General features: G+C 33.7%; 1 protein-coding gene across 1 annotated transcript in view; it reads right to left on the bottom strand.

Annotated features, from left to right (window-relative positions):
• Positions 1-17,472, bottom strand: part of LOC138706515 (UDP-glucosyltransferase 2-like) — a 98,068-nt gene that overhangs the window by 75,209 nt on the left and 5,387 nt on the right. Inside the window, exons 3-5 of the mRNA XM_069835884.1 lie at positions 13,735-14,415; positions 8,207-8,435; positions 5,172-5,391 (exon numbers count right to left, since the gene is read on the bottom strand). Of these exons, the coding sequence (XP_069691985.1) occupies positions 5,172-5,391; positions 8,207-8,435; positions 13,735-14,415 (1,130 nt within the window). The remainder of the gene's footprint in view (positions 1-5,171; positions 5,392-8,206; positions 8,436-13,734; positions 14,416-17,472) is intronic.

The raw sequence follows: 17,472 nt of genomic DNA, 5'->3' as shown, positions 1-17,472 counted from the left end.
GCACACAGTGTAGACATGGCTATTTTATAAGGGATGAGAGGGACGAATCCCAGAAAAGTGTGTATTTCATATGCTAGGAAGATGAGCTGACAACAAGGTGGAAGTTTCTTGGAAAACCATAAAACTTAATAAGGATTTCGCATTGTGTTTCAGCTTTCAATAGAGGTAGACTAGGTCACAGTCCTCATATCTCCACCTCTTTCTGAAGTGTTTGTGCAAATATTTTTCCTACACTACCTGTTTTACAGTTAGAAAATAACAGTACTATTGTGCTTTTAAATAAGCAATTTCTGAGAGAGAAATATTGCCGGAATTTTTATTATGAGTTTGTATTAACAAAATAATAATTAATATCAACTACAGCCGATTAATTTTAATCGACTCGATTATTAGATTAAATATTTTTGATCGATTAATCTTACAACATAAATTGATCGATTAATCGATTAAATCCCACAACACTAGATTTTGTCATATTTATCATGATCTTATTTATCGAGGAGATTATAATTATCGCATGAGCTACTTTGGTACAATGGAAATTAAGCAATATTTCGAAAAAGAAAGTTATTTTTGCATGTCCTAATAATCTCTAGTGGCAGTTAGCTCTAGTGAGACTAAATTGTAATTAAGTGAGAAAAGCAGTATTATCTTATTTAGTATTTTAAAAGTTTAATACCGTGTCAAATGCTGTGAATATATAGTGATTCGGCAGAATACAAGAGTTAATGTAAAATATCACTAAATACGAGTAGTTAAAATTTGTATTTACTGACCCAAATTAAGAAAGAAGACGCTGAAGCTGTCCTCTTTTCGGTTCAAAACACTCATTTATGGCATCTACTTAAGAAATTGAGAAAAGGAGGAGATGTTTCCTAGGTGCTATTTGAATTATTTTCGTATACTGCAGTGTATATTTTTAAAATTCCTACGAAATACAGGTTATAGGAAATAAGTCAGGAGATCGAGAGGGTCACACATGTCTACTGATAATTCTATCCATGAATAAAGTATGAAGTTCGTCCACAGAATATTCGGCTGTTTATACTGTAACAGAATCATGCTGGAAAGGGAAAAAATAAGCTTCTCTCCGTTAACTCAACAAAAAGTAATAAAATACCATTCCCATTATACCTTTTGGCATTGACATCGTTAAAAAACATGAACCTATTATGCTCTTAGCACTGATAACGTATCGCTACCATACTTTTTATTTTCAAAACACTTAGTGAAATAGCTTGGGATTTTTGGAGCTCCAATACCTGTTGTCTTTGAGTATTTATACAGGGACATCATTTTATTTTTACTTAAATTTTTATTGTACCTGAGTTTTTGAATGTACGGTACTTCACTCCCACCCCTTCTACTAATGAAGTCCAGCCGTCCTCTACACAGAACCAAGGCTGCATATATAGTCATAGTAGCCTTACGGTCATAGTAAACAGTACGTTCCAAAAATATGTTCGCGTTTTCCAGTGACGAAAGAGCTTTCAATATTGAATCATTTTCGCACAGGTACTGTCGTCCATTTGCCTACGTCGTATCCCGGTTTCCCCCACCAGCTTTTATTCGCCAGCTAGTGGCTGGGCTGTCTTAGCTCCTTTCTCAGAACGTTAATTTCTGTTATGTATTGGACGTCTACGTAATATACAACTGTTTAAAATAACTTAAACAAAAGGGTATTGTTAAGTAATTAACTGTCACGTGATTTCCTCCCTTTCTACGACCCTACGACATAACCACTTGGACGGACAGTAGATAGTATGTCTGAGTAATTTTATCTTTTCGGATCGGGCAGAAGTGAAGATTGAATTTACAGTACCTAAGGTACCCTTTTATAGAGAGCTACGGAATTATTTCAACATGAGTTACTAGTACGAAGAACGAAACTAGTAATTGGGATTAGGTACAATAGTCTATAGTGCGATAATATACACATTAGAACTGAAGCCTGTATCGAAATGAACGGCCAACATTTTAAAATATGTGTTTAAATATTCATATTATGATTATTTTTCAATTTAACTTTATTCTCTATATTGTACGCTAATGTGCTGTAGACAGTATAATATACACTGCATAATGAATACGTCCACAGGGACAGCTGAGTTCGTGATTAAAAGCACTCATTGTTAATACTGTACTGTATTTTGATTAAACAAAAACTTAATGAAAATGATCAAACTCAAAAGCGCAATATTTCCTAGTTTACGTAAATGGATGAACTACTTTTCTTCCCTCCTATACCTAGTAAAGTGAGTTGTTTGTGTATTACGCCAGTATCATCGAACTCCAGTCGTGGAACGTGGTAGCAAACGGCATTGATCCAGAGGTATAGGCAAGTTAATATTAAAAATGTTAGTAAAAATAAAATGATGTCCCTGTATATCATAGATATGAAATAAAAGCTTTTCGCAAACAGTAGTAGATTATTATAACGTCAGATTCACCGTCATGTACTCCATTTAAATTTTACTCATACTATATAATCACCTGGTCGAAGTTATTGCACCGTGCAAAGCTGTAAGTTTTTATGCTTTTAATCTAACTTTGTAGTAATTCCCACAGAACTGCAAAACATAGGCCTACTCGTTTTCTGCGAAAGATGACGAAGGAAATTTTTCAGGCGATGTCTAATTTCATCCAAGTTTTCCTCTGTGATGAACTGATGGCAATAAGCCGTCTGCTTCATTTCCTATCTGTAACACTTCCTGTCTCCCCGAATTTATTTACAAGGCCGTGGATCGATAACGATTTGTAGCATCAGTACCTGGTAATACAGGGTTCTTAATATACAGGGTGAAAGTGAAATAATCCTGTAGGCTTTGCAGAGCGAATTGTTCGTATTGAGTATAACAAAAAAAGTCTAATACCACATCGGTGGAAAGTTTATAGTTTTCGAAATAAAAAATGTTTTTTTCCTAAAACTTTAACGTCGTCGTTGCGGATAATTACTATTAATAGAATCTTGATTTCTCTCAATACCAATAGAGAATATAATAAAGAATTTTTTTTTCCTTTGTCGTCTTTCGATAGAATGGACGGTTTTCGTGTAAATTAAATAAAAAGTAATGCAAATTTGTTTCCTAACAAAACTAAACGGAGCACCCTAATCAGCTGTTCTCGCTCGATTTGAGTTGCTAGTCAAGATCGTCTTCTCCCATTCTACGCGTGTATGCGGAAAAGTTTCCGGCAGGATATTAAATATTGTAGATAGTAAATTCAGTGATTTTTAAAGTTTTAGTTGAAAATAGTAAACGTACGTGTCAAAATATTGTAAATACTTACATACTTACTTACAAATGGCTTTTAAGGAACCCGAAGGTTCATTGCCGCCCTAACATAAGCCCGCCAGCGGTCCCTATCCTGTGCAAGATTAATCCAGTCTCTATCATCATACCCCACCTCCCTCAAATCCATTTTAATATTATCCTCCCATCTACGTCTCGGCCTCCCTAAAGGTCTTTTTCCCTCCGGTCTCCCAACTAACACTCTATATGCATTTCTGGATTCGCCCATACGTGCTACATGCCCTGCCCATCTCAAACGTCTGGATTTAATGTTCCTAATTATGTCAGGTGAAGAATACAATGCGTGCAGTTCTGTGTTGTGTAACTACCAAAATATTGTAAATAGTAAACTAATTTTTTGTGAAAATGCCAATTAAAGTATTGCAAATAGTGAAGTTAGGGTTTGTGAAAGAGCTAGTTAAAATAGTGTAAATAGTAAAGTTAGTATTCGTGGAAGTACAGGGACATCATTTTATTTTTACTAACATTTTTAATATTAACCTGGCTATTCCTTTGGATTAAAGGTTCAGAACCGTAAATACACGACTGGGATTCGATGATACTGACTTAAAATACAAACGATCACTTTAGTAGGTATAGGAAGGAAGAAAAGTAATTCATCCATTTAGGTAAAGTAGAAAATATCGCGATTTTGAGTTTTATAATTTTCATTAGGTTTTTGTTTAATCAAAATACAGTACTGTATTAACAATAAGTGTTTTACTCACGCATTGAGATATGCATTCGGACGTATTCATTATGCAGTGTATATTATACTGTCTACAGCACATTAGCGTACAATATAGAGAATGAAGTTAAATTGAAAAATAATCATAATATGTATATTTAAACACATTTTTTCAAAATGGTGGCCGTTCATTTCGATACATGCTTCAGTTCTTTTGTGCATATTATTGCACTATAGACTATTGTACCTAATTCCAATTACCAGTTTCGGTCTTCGCACTAGTAACTCATGTTGAAATAATTCTGTACCTACTCTATAAAAGAGTACCTTACGTACTGTAAATTCAATCTTCACTTCTGTCCGTTCAAATGGTTATATAGCAGGGTCGTAGAAAGAGGGGAAATCATGTGGCAGTGAATTATTTAACGAGGCCCTTTTATTTAAGCTATTTTAAACAGTTGTAAAATATTAATGTAAACGTCCAATTCCTAACAGAAATTAATGTTTTCAGAAAAGAGCTAAGACAGCCTAGCCAATAGCCTTTACAGGGAAGCGAGCTGAAGCGGGTGGGGGAAACCGGGATGCGACATAAGCAAACGGATGACAGTACCTGTGCGAAAATATGATTCAATATTGAAAGCTCTTTCGTCACTGGAAAACGCGAATATATTTCTGGAACGTACTATACTCACTAACTCAGTACTGCTTACTATGACCGCATACGTGGCCTTGGTTCTGTGTAGAGAACGGTTTGAAGTTTACTGGTAGAGGGGGTGGGAGTGAAGTACATTCAAAAACTCAGGTACAATAAAAATTGAAGTAAAAATAAAATGATGTCCCTGTACAATTAAAATTACTACATTTTCATGAAGTATTCAGATAGATTTGAATACAGTTTCCATATTGAATACGATGTTCCCGATCCTTTTTTTTTTTACTTGGTTATTTAACGACACTGTATCAACTACGAGGTTATTTAGCGTCGATGGGATTGGTGATCGGGAGATGGTATTTGTCGAGATGAGGCCGAGGATTCGCCATAGATTACCTGACATTTGCCTTATGGTTTGGGAAAACCTCGGAAAAAAACCCAACCAGGTAATCAGCCCAAGCGAGAATCGAACACGTGCCCGAACGTAACTCCGGATCGGCAGATAGCTAATCCATGTTAATATTAATAGAAAATAACTTACCTGTGATTGCTAAGAATTTCCCTCATCGCTGAGAGAACAGTGTCCTTCGTGAGTGACTTGTAATCGAGATGCACCGCGACGCCCCTTTCTAGCACTAATCTCATATTCGCATGCTGATCCATAGCAAGAGGCATCGCTACAATCGGCACGGCCCGGTATATCGCTTCCATTACGCTCAGTCTTCCACAGTGAGTCAGGAATGCCTTGATGTTTGGGTGGGCTGTAACAAAGAATTAAGATTTGTGTTATTTCGAGCAATTTAAAAAAATGGCAGGAGATTACGAATTTCTTTGGATTACAAGAAACATCTTTATCCTCGGTATGTAGGCCTAATTTTTAGGTTAGCAGAGCTGCCAACCTTCCGAAAGGGTTATCAGTAATTCCACGTTGTCAGGAATATTAGGCACAATAAGCCTCAGGCTGTAGTGTAAACCTTCGGGTCTCTCTTTCGCAAAAAAAAAAAAAAAAAAAAAAAAAAAAAAAAAAAAAAAAAAAAAAAAAAAAAAAAAACTCCACATTCAGCGTGCGTGGTCCCCCTTGTGGAAAAGTCAGATGCGAAACATATTTTGTATACGTTACCTGTCACTTGTGTGAAAAGATTTTAATTGTCATTACTTTTTACACAATAAGAATAGAGACAGATGAGTGTTTCTGCGAAATATGACATCCCTAGGTCTAATAATTTCCTTACAAAAACTAGCCAAACTTACAGTATATGATGAAACTTACGTTCTTTATGCAGACATAGCTGCCGAACTCTTTAAAATTGAAATTTAACCCTTGCAACTTAGCTGCTCTAGAATTTCATACTACTTATCTGGAGTCTTTTATGACACCAACAGTAGGCTATTTGTTGTAAGTATGACATTTTACAGGTTTATGCATTTCTTATATACATAACGAAATTCAAAGGTTATATTAAATCTAGAGTTACTCATTTTGTTCAAACAATGAATTAATTAATTATTTTAATAACTGTAATGGCAGACTATTTATTCTGTATATTTGTTTCTATTTTTTCAGTTATCAGAAAAATTTTCACTTATCTCGAAATAAAGCTCAAGAAGAAAATTATTATAGCATCAAGTGTCAATTATTATGTTTAGATTATTTATTTATTTATTTATTTATTTACTTATTTATTTATTCATTTACTTATTTATTTACTTATTTATTTATTAGTTTATTTATTTATTTACTTATTTATTTGTTAGCTTATTTAATTATTTACTTATTTATCTATTTGCTCATTTATTTATATGCTTATTTATTTATTTATTTACTTATTTCTTTATTTGTTTATTTATTTATTTGTTTGCTTATTTATTTATTTACTTAGTTATTTATTTATTTATTTATTTATTTATTTATTTATTTATTTATTTATTTATTTATTTATTTATTTATTTATTTATTTATTCTCATCACCTGCTTCAATAAGATAGATATCCTATCCTTGGTTATTTTACTGTAGTTTCCTTTACAATTAAAATTATTATTTCAAGGAGGACAGCAATGGCCAAAGAAGCTTGTAATAGAAAAAAGGAGTATCTTCTGCGGACCTCTGAAAAAATAACTAAGGAAAATACTAGTGAAGTGTTTTGTGTGGAGTATAGCATTTTATGGTGCAGAAACATTACGATGAAGTGAAGAAAAGCGAATAGAAGCATTTGAAATGTGGATGTGGAGAAGAATGGAGCGTGTGAAGTGGGCAGACAGAATAAGAAATGAAGCTGTGTTGGAAAGAGTGGGGGAAGAAAGAATAATGCTGAAACTGATCAGGAAGAGAAAAAGGAATTGGCTAGGTAACTGGCTGAAAGGAAATTGTCTACTGAAGGATGCACTGGAAGGAATGGTGAACGGGAGAAGAGTTCGGGACAGAAGAAGATATCATATAATAGACGACATTTATATATATATATATATATATATATATATATATATCATATGCGGAGACTAATAGGAAGCCCAAAAAATAGGAAAGACTGGAGAATTCTGGGTTTGCAGTGAAAGACCTTCCATTGGGCAGAGCACTATGAATGAATGAATGAATGAATGAATGAATATCTTCTTGGGTTTCCTACCATATTGTACTTCTTCCATCGTGTTCTCCATCACTCGACTCGGGACTTGGGCGTAGCTAATATAGGTAATTTAGCAAAATTATTTTTTTACAGAAGTACTTATTTATGGATCACCAATATTAAAATTGATATAACTTCTTCAGAGAGAGAGGAATCAGTTGATATTTTTATTTATATTGCTTTCCGTGCGGAAGTCTATCAAATATCTATTTATCTAATTATACCCCTGTTAAAAATTAATATAAAATATGAAGCATACATAGTAAGTTATGCAAATCGTACTCTAAGCTATAATATGAACTTTTGTCATAATGTCTATTGTAAGTCGTTTCAAGTTTATGCCCTTTGAAACTGGAGATTTTTACGGAAATACGATAAATTTAACGCAATAAAACAAAAAAATAATAGACTTAAACGAAAACAAATTTCACAGAGTAAAGTAACATCTATCCCTCTATAAATGTATCTTCTTTTTTCTGAGTCATTAAACATTTGTAAGGTTCTTGATGTCCAATTTCACATAGACTCACCTATACGAGAACAAACATACGTTCAGAGAGGCTAACTGCTTACCACAAATTAACATAATGTATAAAAGCAACAAAAAGAAACATATTGGAAATATAATGTAGATAACAATGATAAAATTTGACAAACATTTTGGACTAATTAAAAACAAGGAAAAAGTCAATTTATATTATTATGCCTATGGTCATGTCTACATTATTCGTAGTTGCCTCCAACTGAAGTGATACAGTAGGATGTTCGTAAAAAATGAAAAATGAGAAAAACAAATACTCCTGCAGTGAAAAAAATTGAAAATGAGAAAAACAAAAAATCCTGCAGAAAAACAAATTTGAAAAACTGAGAAAAACAACAAATCCTATAGAAAAGCCTGGATAGATTATTGGGTGACATATGGGTTTAAATAATTAGTAATAATTACCATACCTAGTACGTCATTTTGTGGTAACCATTCACATACGACAACATTAGGAGGTAGCGTAATTCCTTCAAAGTCATTAATTGCACATTTCAAAATGATTAGCTGGGATAACGCCGCAAAAGCGTCGACAAATGCACTTATTTTTTCTTTCTGAAGTCGTTCGAACTGAAAGTTCGTTCCCAAGCTGAAGAGTATGAAGCCGTCTTTTGCTTCGTCCAAGATGTCTTTCAGATCCTGCAACAATAATGTAACGTAAGTTGTACTTCCTTATCGCACGGGTAAAAAGAAAGTTGTAGTTCTGCGAAACTCTATTTCGAAAGTTCATAGTATTTCTCATTTTCTATCTGCCTACCTGTCTCTGGAACGATTTTAAAAATCAATTCTTCAAATGCAATTTGTCATATTTTTTAATAGTAAAGAATGGTGAATTACCTGAAATCATCTCTAGGTAAAAATGGATTAAAGAACCGGTGAAGTATAGATATAACCAAATAAGGGTCTATACAACACTAAGTCTGTAAAAGAATTACCTTTAGATTAGGTTCAGAATTCTAAATAACAAAAACAATAAGAACATTAATTTACTATAAACTGATCTAATGTTATACCCTTTATTAACTAAGTTACAAATATTTAATAGATAAAATGAATTCGAAACATTCACAAAAGCAACAGAAAAAAACATACTGAAAATATAATGTAGATAACAATGATAAAACTTGATAAAAATTTGGACTAAATAGAAACAAGGAGAAAGTCAATAATTATGCCTATGATCATGTCTACATTATCTGTAGTTATCTCCAACTGAAGTGATGCAGTAGAACGATCATTAAAAAATTGAAAAATGAGAAAAACAAACAATCCTGCAGTAAAACAAATTTGAAAAAAGAGAAAAACAAAAATCCTGCAGAAAACAAATTTGAAAAAATGAGAAAAACAACAAATCCTGCAGAAAAACAAAATTTAAAAATAAAAAAACAAGAAATCCTGCAGAAAAATTCTGCTGAAAGCAGTCTTCATCAACACCTGCAACGTATTCTGAAGTTTGTTTAATTTTCCGGTCCTCCATTCAAACATTATCTTCTTGGTCTACTTACATTAATTTTATTTCAATGTTCAATTAAAATCAGTGACATTAATTTTTCAATTAAAAAGAATCATATTTCATTTCAAGACTAACATATTAAAATTATTCTAGTTACCAAAATTAAATTATCTCCTAGGCTGCTTAAAAAAATTCATTCCGATTCTTCCACTAGATCATGAGAAAAATTGACACTAATATCCAAGTGCTTTCAGTTATTTTGGCAAGACCTATTGTTTACTAGCTGTGGGACGAGTGGGAAAGTTACTTTATGGACGCGCCTCGTACTTTCACTATTTGATGATAATAATGGTTATTATTATTATTACAATTTTTCTTCTATAAATTTCTGTATTACTTTCGTGGTTTACAAGAAACATATGTTGAAATTTGATATGTATAAAATTAATATTACACTTCAATAATAATTTACATACTGTGTCTATAATAATATTAAACAAATTCCATAATTATTTATATAGATCTTTGTCACTAAAACAACATTAAGATACACGGATCATATGCGATGATTAAGAGGAAAGCGAAAAATAGGAAATTTTGGAGATTGCTGGCTTTGGTGTGAAAAACCTGTCGTTAGGCAGAACACTATGAAAAAAAAAATATGGTTTATTTAACGACGCTCGCAATTGCAGAGGTTATATCAACGTCGCCGGTGTGCCGGAATTTTGTCCCCCAGGAGTTCTTTTACATGCCAGTAAATCTACTGACATGAGCCTGTCACATTTAAACACACTTACAGTAAATGCCATCGACCTCGGCCGGGATCGAACCCGCAACCTCGAACATAGAAGGCCAGCGCTATACCAACTAAACACTATGAATTAATGAATGAATGTAACTGAAAATATTCAAACAATACTGCATCAATACAAATATATGAGTTGGATCATTTCTGCAGAATACCATATGTTTTAAAATATGAGGTTTATGAATTCAATATTTGAGTAAAAGGTATTTCACATAATACGCATGTGATAAATATTAGAGCCAACGTTATACATTTATCTGTGGATTTTTTTGTCTTCCTTTTAACTTCGACTCAATTTTACTCAACTTCAGTACTATGTGGGTTCCTTTCTCCATGATATGGTCCATTTGTTACCTGAAAAGTTGGCAGATTGCTACATACAACGTTCATCCATGCAGGTATTCAATATATTGCAGGACAGATTTTCGGAAATGCTGGTAACAAAAATAAAAAAAAACACACACAGACTAGAGAACTGCAGAATAGGGCTTACATTCGACCGCTCAGAGAGCATCCGTCAAGGTAGAGCATCCAACCGAATGTTCGAATTTCAATCGGTTGCCCTGATGTTTTGTAGGCTAGACAAAACACTGACTTTTCTGGGTATACAAACGGAGCAACAATTGAAGGAATTTTGCCATGTGTAATTTTAAAAATATATTTGCTTAATATAGGCCTACAATAGATTGCATACTGCATTACACGTATCTTCATAACATATATAATTAATAAATGGACACCGGTAACAACAAAGGAAATAAGTGTAATGCAGAATATGAAATCTGGTGTGTAAAGAAATGAAATTATAGAATAAATTACATATTTTTTAGTAGGTTATTTTACGACGCTTTATCAACAGCTTAGGTTATTTAGCGTCTGAATGAGATGAAGGTGATAATGCCGGTGAAATGAGTCCGGGGTCCAGCACCGAAAGTTACCCAGCATTTGCTCATCTTGGGTTGAGGGAAAACCCCGGAAAAAACCTCAACCAGGTAACTTTCCCCGACCGGGAATCGAACCCGGGCCACCTGGTTTCGCGGCCAGACGCGCTGACCGTTACTCCACAGGTGTGGACTAGAATAAATTACAATTACTTACTAAATAGAAGAGCAAATAAGTACATACATTCTGTTGTAACGTTTACACATCAAAATCAAAATGAATACCTACCTCTAAAATAGTAGTTGTTAATGCCTTTTAATTACTCTAAGCAGATGCAGTTCTTCATTAATAAATCATTTTTAAAAGATATGTTTTGCTCTTGACGATACCAACTGTAAGACCTGAATTAATTAATTAACCAATCTGTGAATCACTGAATCAGTCAATGAATCCATGGTTGGTTGGATGGATGGATGGATGGATGATTGAGTGATTGATTGTACTGAGACAAAAAGAATTATCAATTAAATAGTATGCCTAAACGATGATAAACGCGTCCTTGCAAGGGCTCTTGGAACTCCTCCATGCCTCAGTGAGGTATGCCTTTGCCGTCCACCCACAAAGAGTGAGAAACAACTCGAATATTCGATAAACGCAACCTGAGACACACCGCGAGACGAAAGAGCTTTGCATACTGACTACAGCGCCAGCGTTCAACAGCAATATACAAGGTATAAGGGGTATAAGTACCATTATTTTAACTGAATGTTAAAAATGATTTAACGACGCTCGCAACTGCAGAGGTTATATTAGCGTCGCCAGATGTGCCGGAATTTTGTCCCGCAGGAGTTCTTTTACATGCCAGTAAATCTACTGACATGAGCCTGTCGCATTTAAGCACACTTAAATGCCATCGACCTGGCCCGGGATCGAACCTGCAACCTTGGGCATAGAAGGCCAGCGCTATACCAACTCGCCAACCAGGTCGATTTTTTTTTTTTTTTAACTGATGATTATTCATGTCATAAGGAAGAAAAAATGTCCTTACTATTTTTTCTATTTGCAATGTTTAACTAATTATTAAAGTTTACAATATTAGACGTTTTGCAAAGTTGCTAGATGGGAAGGAGGGAGTTTAGAAATACACAGTACAGCTCAAGCGGGGAAGAGGGAGTTTAGAAATACACAGAACAGCTTAAGCGGATACATACATAACGGTACAAAACAGATGCTCTCTTCTAATGCAGGGGCGGACCATGACAATACTTTTGTATACATAAAATGAGCAGCAAATACAAACTTTCAATCTCATTAATAGAACATTATGGTAAATTTATATTTTATGTAAAAATATTGCTCCATTTTTATTGTACGTTTAAAAAATAAACAATAATGGTTTTTCTAATACAACATTTTAATCTCTCCAGCTTCCGTAAAGCAGTATCATTTTTAAACAAATTTCTGGTTGTGTGATTTTCGAAACGGAGCAAGAGACTTCGTTGAGAAACTGCTACAAAAGTTCGCCGATTAGGCAACCTTCTTTGAGAACACGTTGACAGTACATTCTTCTTGCCTCACTTGAATTAAGACGACCTTCTCCCTAAATTAATAACATATGATATTCCTAAACTGTGAATTACATTGTCAGTTGTTTATCGAATACCCTGTACTGAACTGCCATCCGCTCTGCAGGGGAGGAGCTTGAACTTAGCTGACTCGTGCTTACGTCTGTGCAGAGTACTGCCTGCTGAACACGTTGCCACGTCTCTCACGCCAGAATATTAACAAATTTAAGCATGCATTTTTATTTAATTTCACGAAAACGTAATAGAAAACACAAATATTTATTTAAACTAATAATAACTCCTTGCTAGATATGTCTAATGCTGTAATTGTTTTCGTAATTTTACTAACGATATAAGCAGTATAACGGAAATAAAACAAGAAAATAAGTATTTTTTCTGGGAAAACTATCAAGTTTTGACCCTATGTTGTATGGACATTTTTTGATCCTGTACCTCCCCGATGACTATTAAAAGGACAGCACTTATACCCCTTACACCCTGTATAATTTCTATTTTTTGTAACCGGTTGTGCACGATTCTAGCATAGACATAATAGTAATCAGCCTTTGCGAAAAACACTGGAAAGAATTCCTAAAAGTTGATTAATAAAAACAGGGAGTCAGCTAATAAAATATCAATTCTTAAGGAAACGGTAAATTTTGCCGTTCAGAGAAGGGCTCGTAGGCAAGCTGTGCAACCTAGTTATATTGGAATAATTTTGAAGTGCTTAGAAGCGCTCTGCAAGCACGTAATTCAATGCTTGGTGCCATTTTATCGATTCGGCTATGGAATTCAATTCTGACGAAATCCGCGTAAACAGCAACGCCCCTTCGTCTTCCCTGTAAATATGCCGCCGCCTCTTCAGGTTGATGGCATCTGTTCGCGATTCACGTGATTGCGTTCTACTGCATCCTTTGTCCCGAACATTGCACCACCACACATTCCGCGACTCACCAAAGCGCCATCTATCCGAGGGAGCCACTCCTCGGTCTGTTGTAATCCACTCTAGAAGCCCTTACGGCTCTCTAGGATTACCAAAACATAAGACGAGCACTATGCACTGCCACAAGATCCTACAAATGAAATCTTTTCTTTGACAAACACTAATCGAAATTTTCCGAGATGAATGATGACGATGATGATGATAATGATGATGATGATGATGATGATGATAATAATAATAATAATAATAATAATAATAATAATAATAATAATAATAATAATAATCACCTTGGGTAGAGGCTTGTATTCTTTTTTGATGTGCATTCCACCAACTGGAATAACATTCGGCGACAGTGGGCGAGGATAATCGAGTCCGAAAACAATATTGGCAAGAAACAAACTGAAATTCCTCTCCAGATTCCAGTACGATTCCAACTCTTCTTTAAAATATCTCCTCGCTATGGTTTCTTGATTATAAATAACGTAATACTCGTAAATAAAATTCACATAGTTAACTAACATAAAATTGTGAAGTCTTTCGATGAAATTCATGTGATTTGAGTACGGCAGAAGGTAATGCGGCATGTAAGAAGGATTTTCTGGAGTTCCCATGAAGGTACTTGTCCATGGTAATATTCCATGTGACGAAATTCCTATTACAGGAGGCGAACCGAATTTGCTTATAAATCCATAGAAGCATTCATTTAGGCTTGTGTCCGTGATGATAGCATCAAATCTTTCGCTTGATGATAGCCCTAATAGTTCCTGTGCTCCTTCTGACTGTAGTTCTTCTGTGCATACAATTTCACACCACAAAGAAAATGAATTAACGTGATGAAGAGAATTAAGAACAGCAAAATCTTCGTATCTAGCAAACCGCTTTGCGATGGCTTCATATATTCCTTTCATGAGAATGGATGTTCTATTGGGCGTAGGCTCTGGGTCCACATCAGGGCTTATTTCCAACACCTGGAAAATAAAAAGCTAATGTAAAATAATAGCTACTTTATGGTCAAGGGACAAGTCGCATCGGAAGGAGGTCGCTGCTATAGTTTTGACATCGGTTTGTAGTTAAATTACAGGCCTACCAACTTCCATGCTAATGCGCGAGTCACCAGCAATAGGGATATATTATGGGAAGTTTTACCACTAGATGGCAGGAGGTTCCATGCGGCGGAACATGTTGTAGGGGTATGTTATGTCATATGCTACAGTTGATTACGTTTTCCCGCTTGTTGGTTTTCTGTGCGTGTCAAAAGTATATTTACAATTATGTATTTTGTATAACCTAGTATAATTTAATATAATTAAATATTTTCTTACCTTATAATTTAATTTAATTTACAATAAATAATAACGTAAACCTGTATAATATTGAGCGATTCCCCTAGATGGGTGGGGAATCTGCAGTATGCAGAATATAGATACGAGTAAATTGAATGTTCATGAATCTAAACGAGAACTTCGAGAACGAGATGCACGAATAAAAAAATAGGAACTATGTCGAAGGTGAATATTGCCTTCTTTAACCATTAGTATTTAAGAACCGTACTCTAAAAACAGGTTATGCAGCCACCAATGTGCTTTTTTTTATAGGGAAGGGACTATCGATATTGAATTCCTTGTATTTTTTCTGTAGATCATATGCAATTTTTAATAGGGTGATACAATATGATCGCAGTAGTATCACGATTAGTCGCGCGTTTCGTAGGTTAAAGACATGCAATTTTGAATACTAGGCCTATGTGGGATGATTTTGAAATTTTGAAGTTAAAACATGGTTTTAATAATTAGGGTATAGTACATTAAAAACATTATTCACGAAATGGATTTCACTACGGATCGTCTGGATAATAAACATCCCAGTTTATCGAGAGTTTACTGCAGGCGTAAACTTTGGAGACTCCTAAAATTACTGCATATAATCTAAGCTAACATAGCTTGCTGTCGAGTTTGCATATGTTTTCATTAATTTTTCTTTTTCCTGTTCCAAAATGAAACTGTAATCAACAATTCCTTACCTGAAGTAGTTACTTTTATTTAATAGCTAGCACTTTCGAGGCGCAATTTAATTACTTATATTTTTTAAGGTTTAAAGCATATATTTAGAATATTTCGGGACCTGATTGAAGACAAAAAAGCTTTCCCTGGTTTTTACATATAGGAACATAACAAAAATGTACCATTTTTAGTTGTTTTTAAGAGTATTTAATATACTAATACACTACGTATATCCTCAATGTTTATATACCGAAAAACAAATGCACGCGCAAAGCGCATCCCTCAAAGTACACGTGCGCCATCTGTTGGTGCTAGTTCAGGATATCCCTATTAGCTCTCGACTTTCATTCTCCCGTATTGATACGACAAACTTTCCGATTCAGAAGTGAACGCTTATTTGAATTGCTCATTTGTAAAACCACATGAGTCCACATTTTTACGAAAATGAGTTACCGGTAATATAGCAAGCACTACGGGTAGGCGCATAATTTCCAGTCGAAACAACATGAGTCCGATCATTACTAAGCAGTCTATAAACTATTAAAATATTGAGTTCCTTTCAAAACCACATCAGTCCCGGACTCATATGGTGCACCGTGATGCATTTGCTACTATGCACTTCTTTGTCAAGATGTTTGTTTGTTTGTGTGTTTAATTTAATTTAATTTAATTTTACTTAACTTAATTTAATTTTACTTAACTTAACTTAATTTTTTAACTTAACTTAACTTAAATGTATTTATTTATTTATTTATTTATTTATATATTTATTTATTTATTTATTTATTTATTCTGGTGTAGTTAAGCCCATCAGGCCTTTGTTGGAGGGATAATATGCAATGTATGTTAATTACTTATTGTTAACTAAACATATGTGTGTACTCATACATTTCCATTAAACATGTGATACACTGCTTTGAAAATGATTTATTCAGAAATAACTTTTTTTTAAAATCGGCTATGATGTTTTGTATTTAATTTCTGAATGAAATGAACCATTTTGAATCTTAAGTAAAATTTAGGTTCATTTTATTTTATTTTATTTTTTTATTTCTGTAATGAGGACATTAACAAAATTTGTCTAATGGTATTGGGAGATTTATTATCCATTTTACACAATCACTTGTATAATACTATGTAATTTTTTTTTTACTTCATTTCATTACTCTTCAATGTATTTTCATCTCATGTCTCTCCGAAATCAAATTGTACTTTATTTTTAAATTTATCATTGCTCCGTATTCTCTCCGCAATCATATTGTATTTTTAATTTAACCTCTGCTTTGTATTCTGGATCCTAGTTGTCAGCCGTAGATTTCCCAAATTGTGGAATTTGTGTGTAATGGTATTATTGTATATTATATATCACTGCCACCGAGTGTATACCAAATTGTAGTGTTAATACATACATTACATACATACATACATACATACATACATACATACATACATACATACATACATACATACATACATACATGCATGCATGCATGCATGCATGCATACATACATACATACATACATACATACATACATACATACATACATACATACATACATACATACATACATACATACATACATACATACATACATACATACATACATACATACATACATACATACATACATTTAGACGAGTAAACTTAGGATAATTTAATCTAGGATAGATAAGAGTAGGCAATAGATATAATGAAAGACTCAAATTTTCACAACAGAAAAACAGATCTACATACGTCTAGAGAGTGACAGAAACGAGACATAATGTGTTATATTGTAAACATAAAGGTAGCAAGGCATGTAGTATTACCTTTATTGTAATGGGACATGCCGTTCAACTAATATTTAAAAAAATACATACATACATACATACATACATACATACATACATACATACATACATACATACATACATACATACATACATACATACATACATACATACATACATACATACATACATACATACATACATACATACATACATACATACATACATACATACATACATACATACATACATAA

Source organism: Periplaneta americana, chromosome 9, assembly GCF_040183065.1.
Source record: "Periplaneta americana isolate PAMFEO1 chromosome 9, P.americana_PAMFEO1_priV1, whole genome shotgun sequence".
Taxonomy (NCBI): domain Eukaryota; kingdom Metazoa; phylum Arthropoda; class Insecta; order Blattodea; family Blattidae; genus Periplaneta; species Periplaneta americana.
Note: the sequence above shows the minus strand (reverse complement) of the source record. Positions and strands in the feature narration are given on the sequence as shown.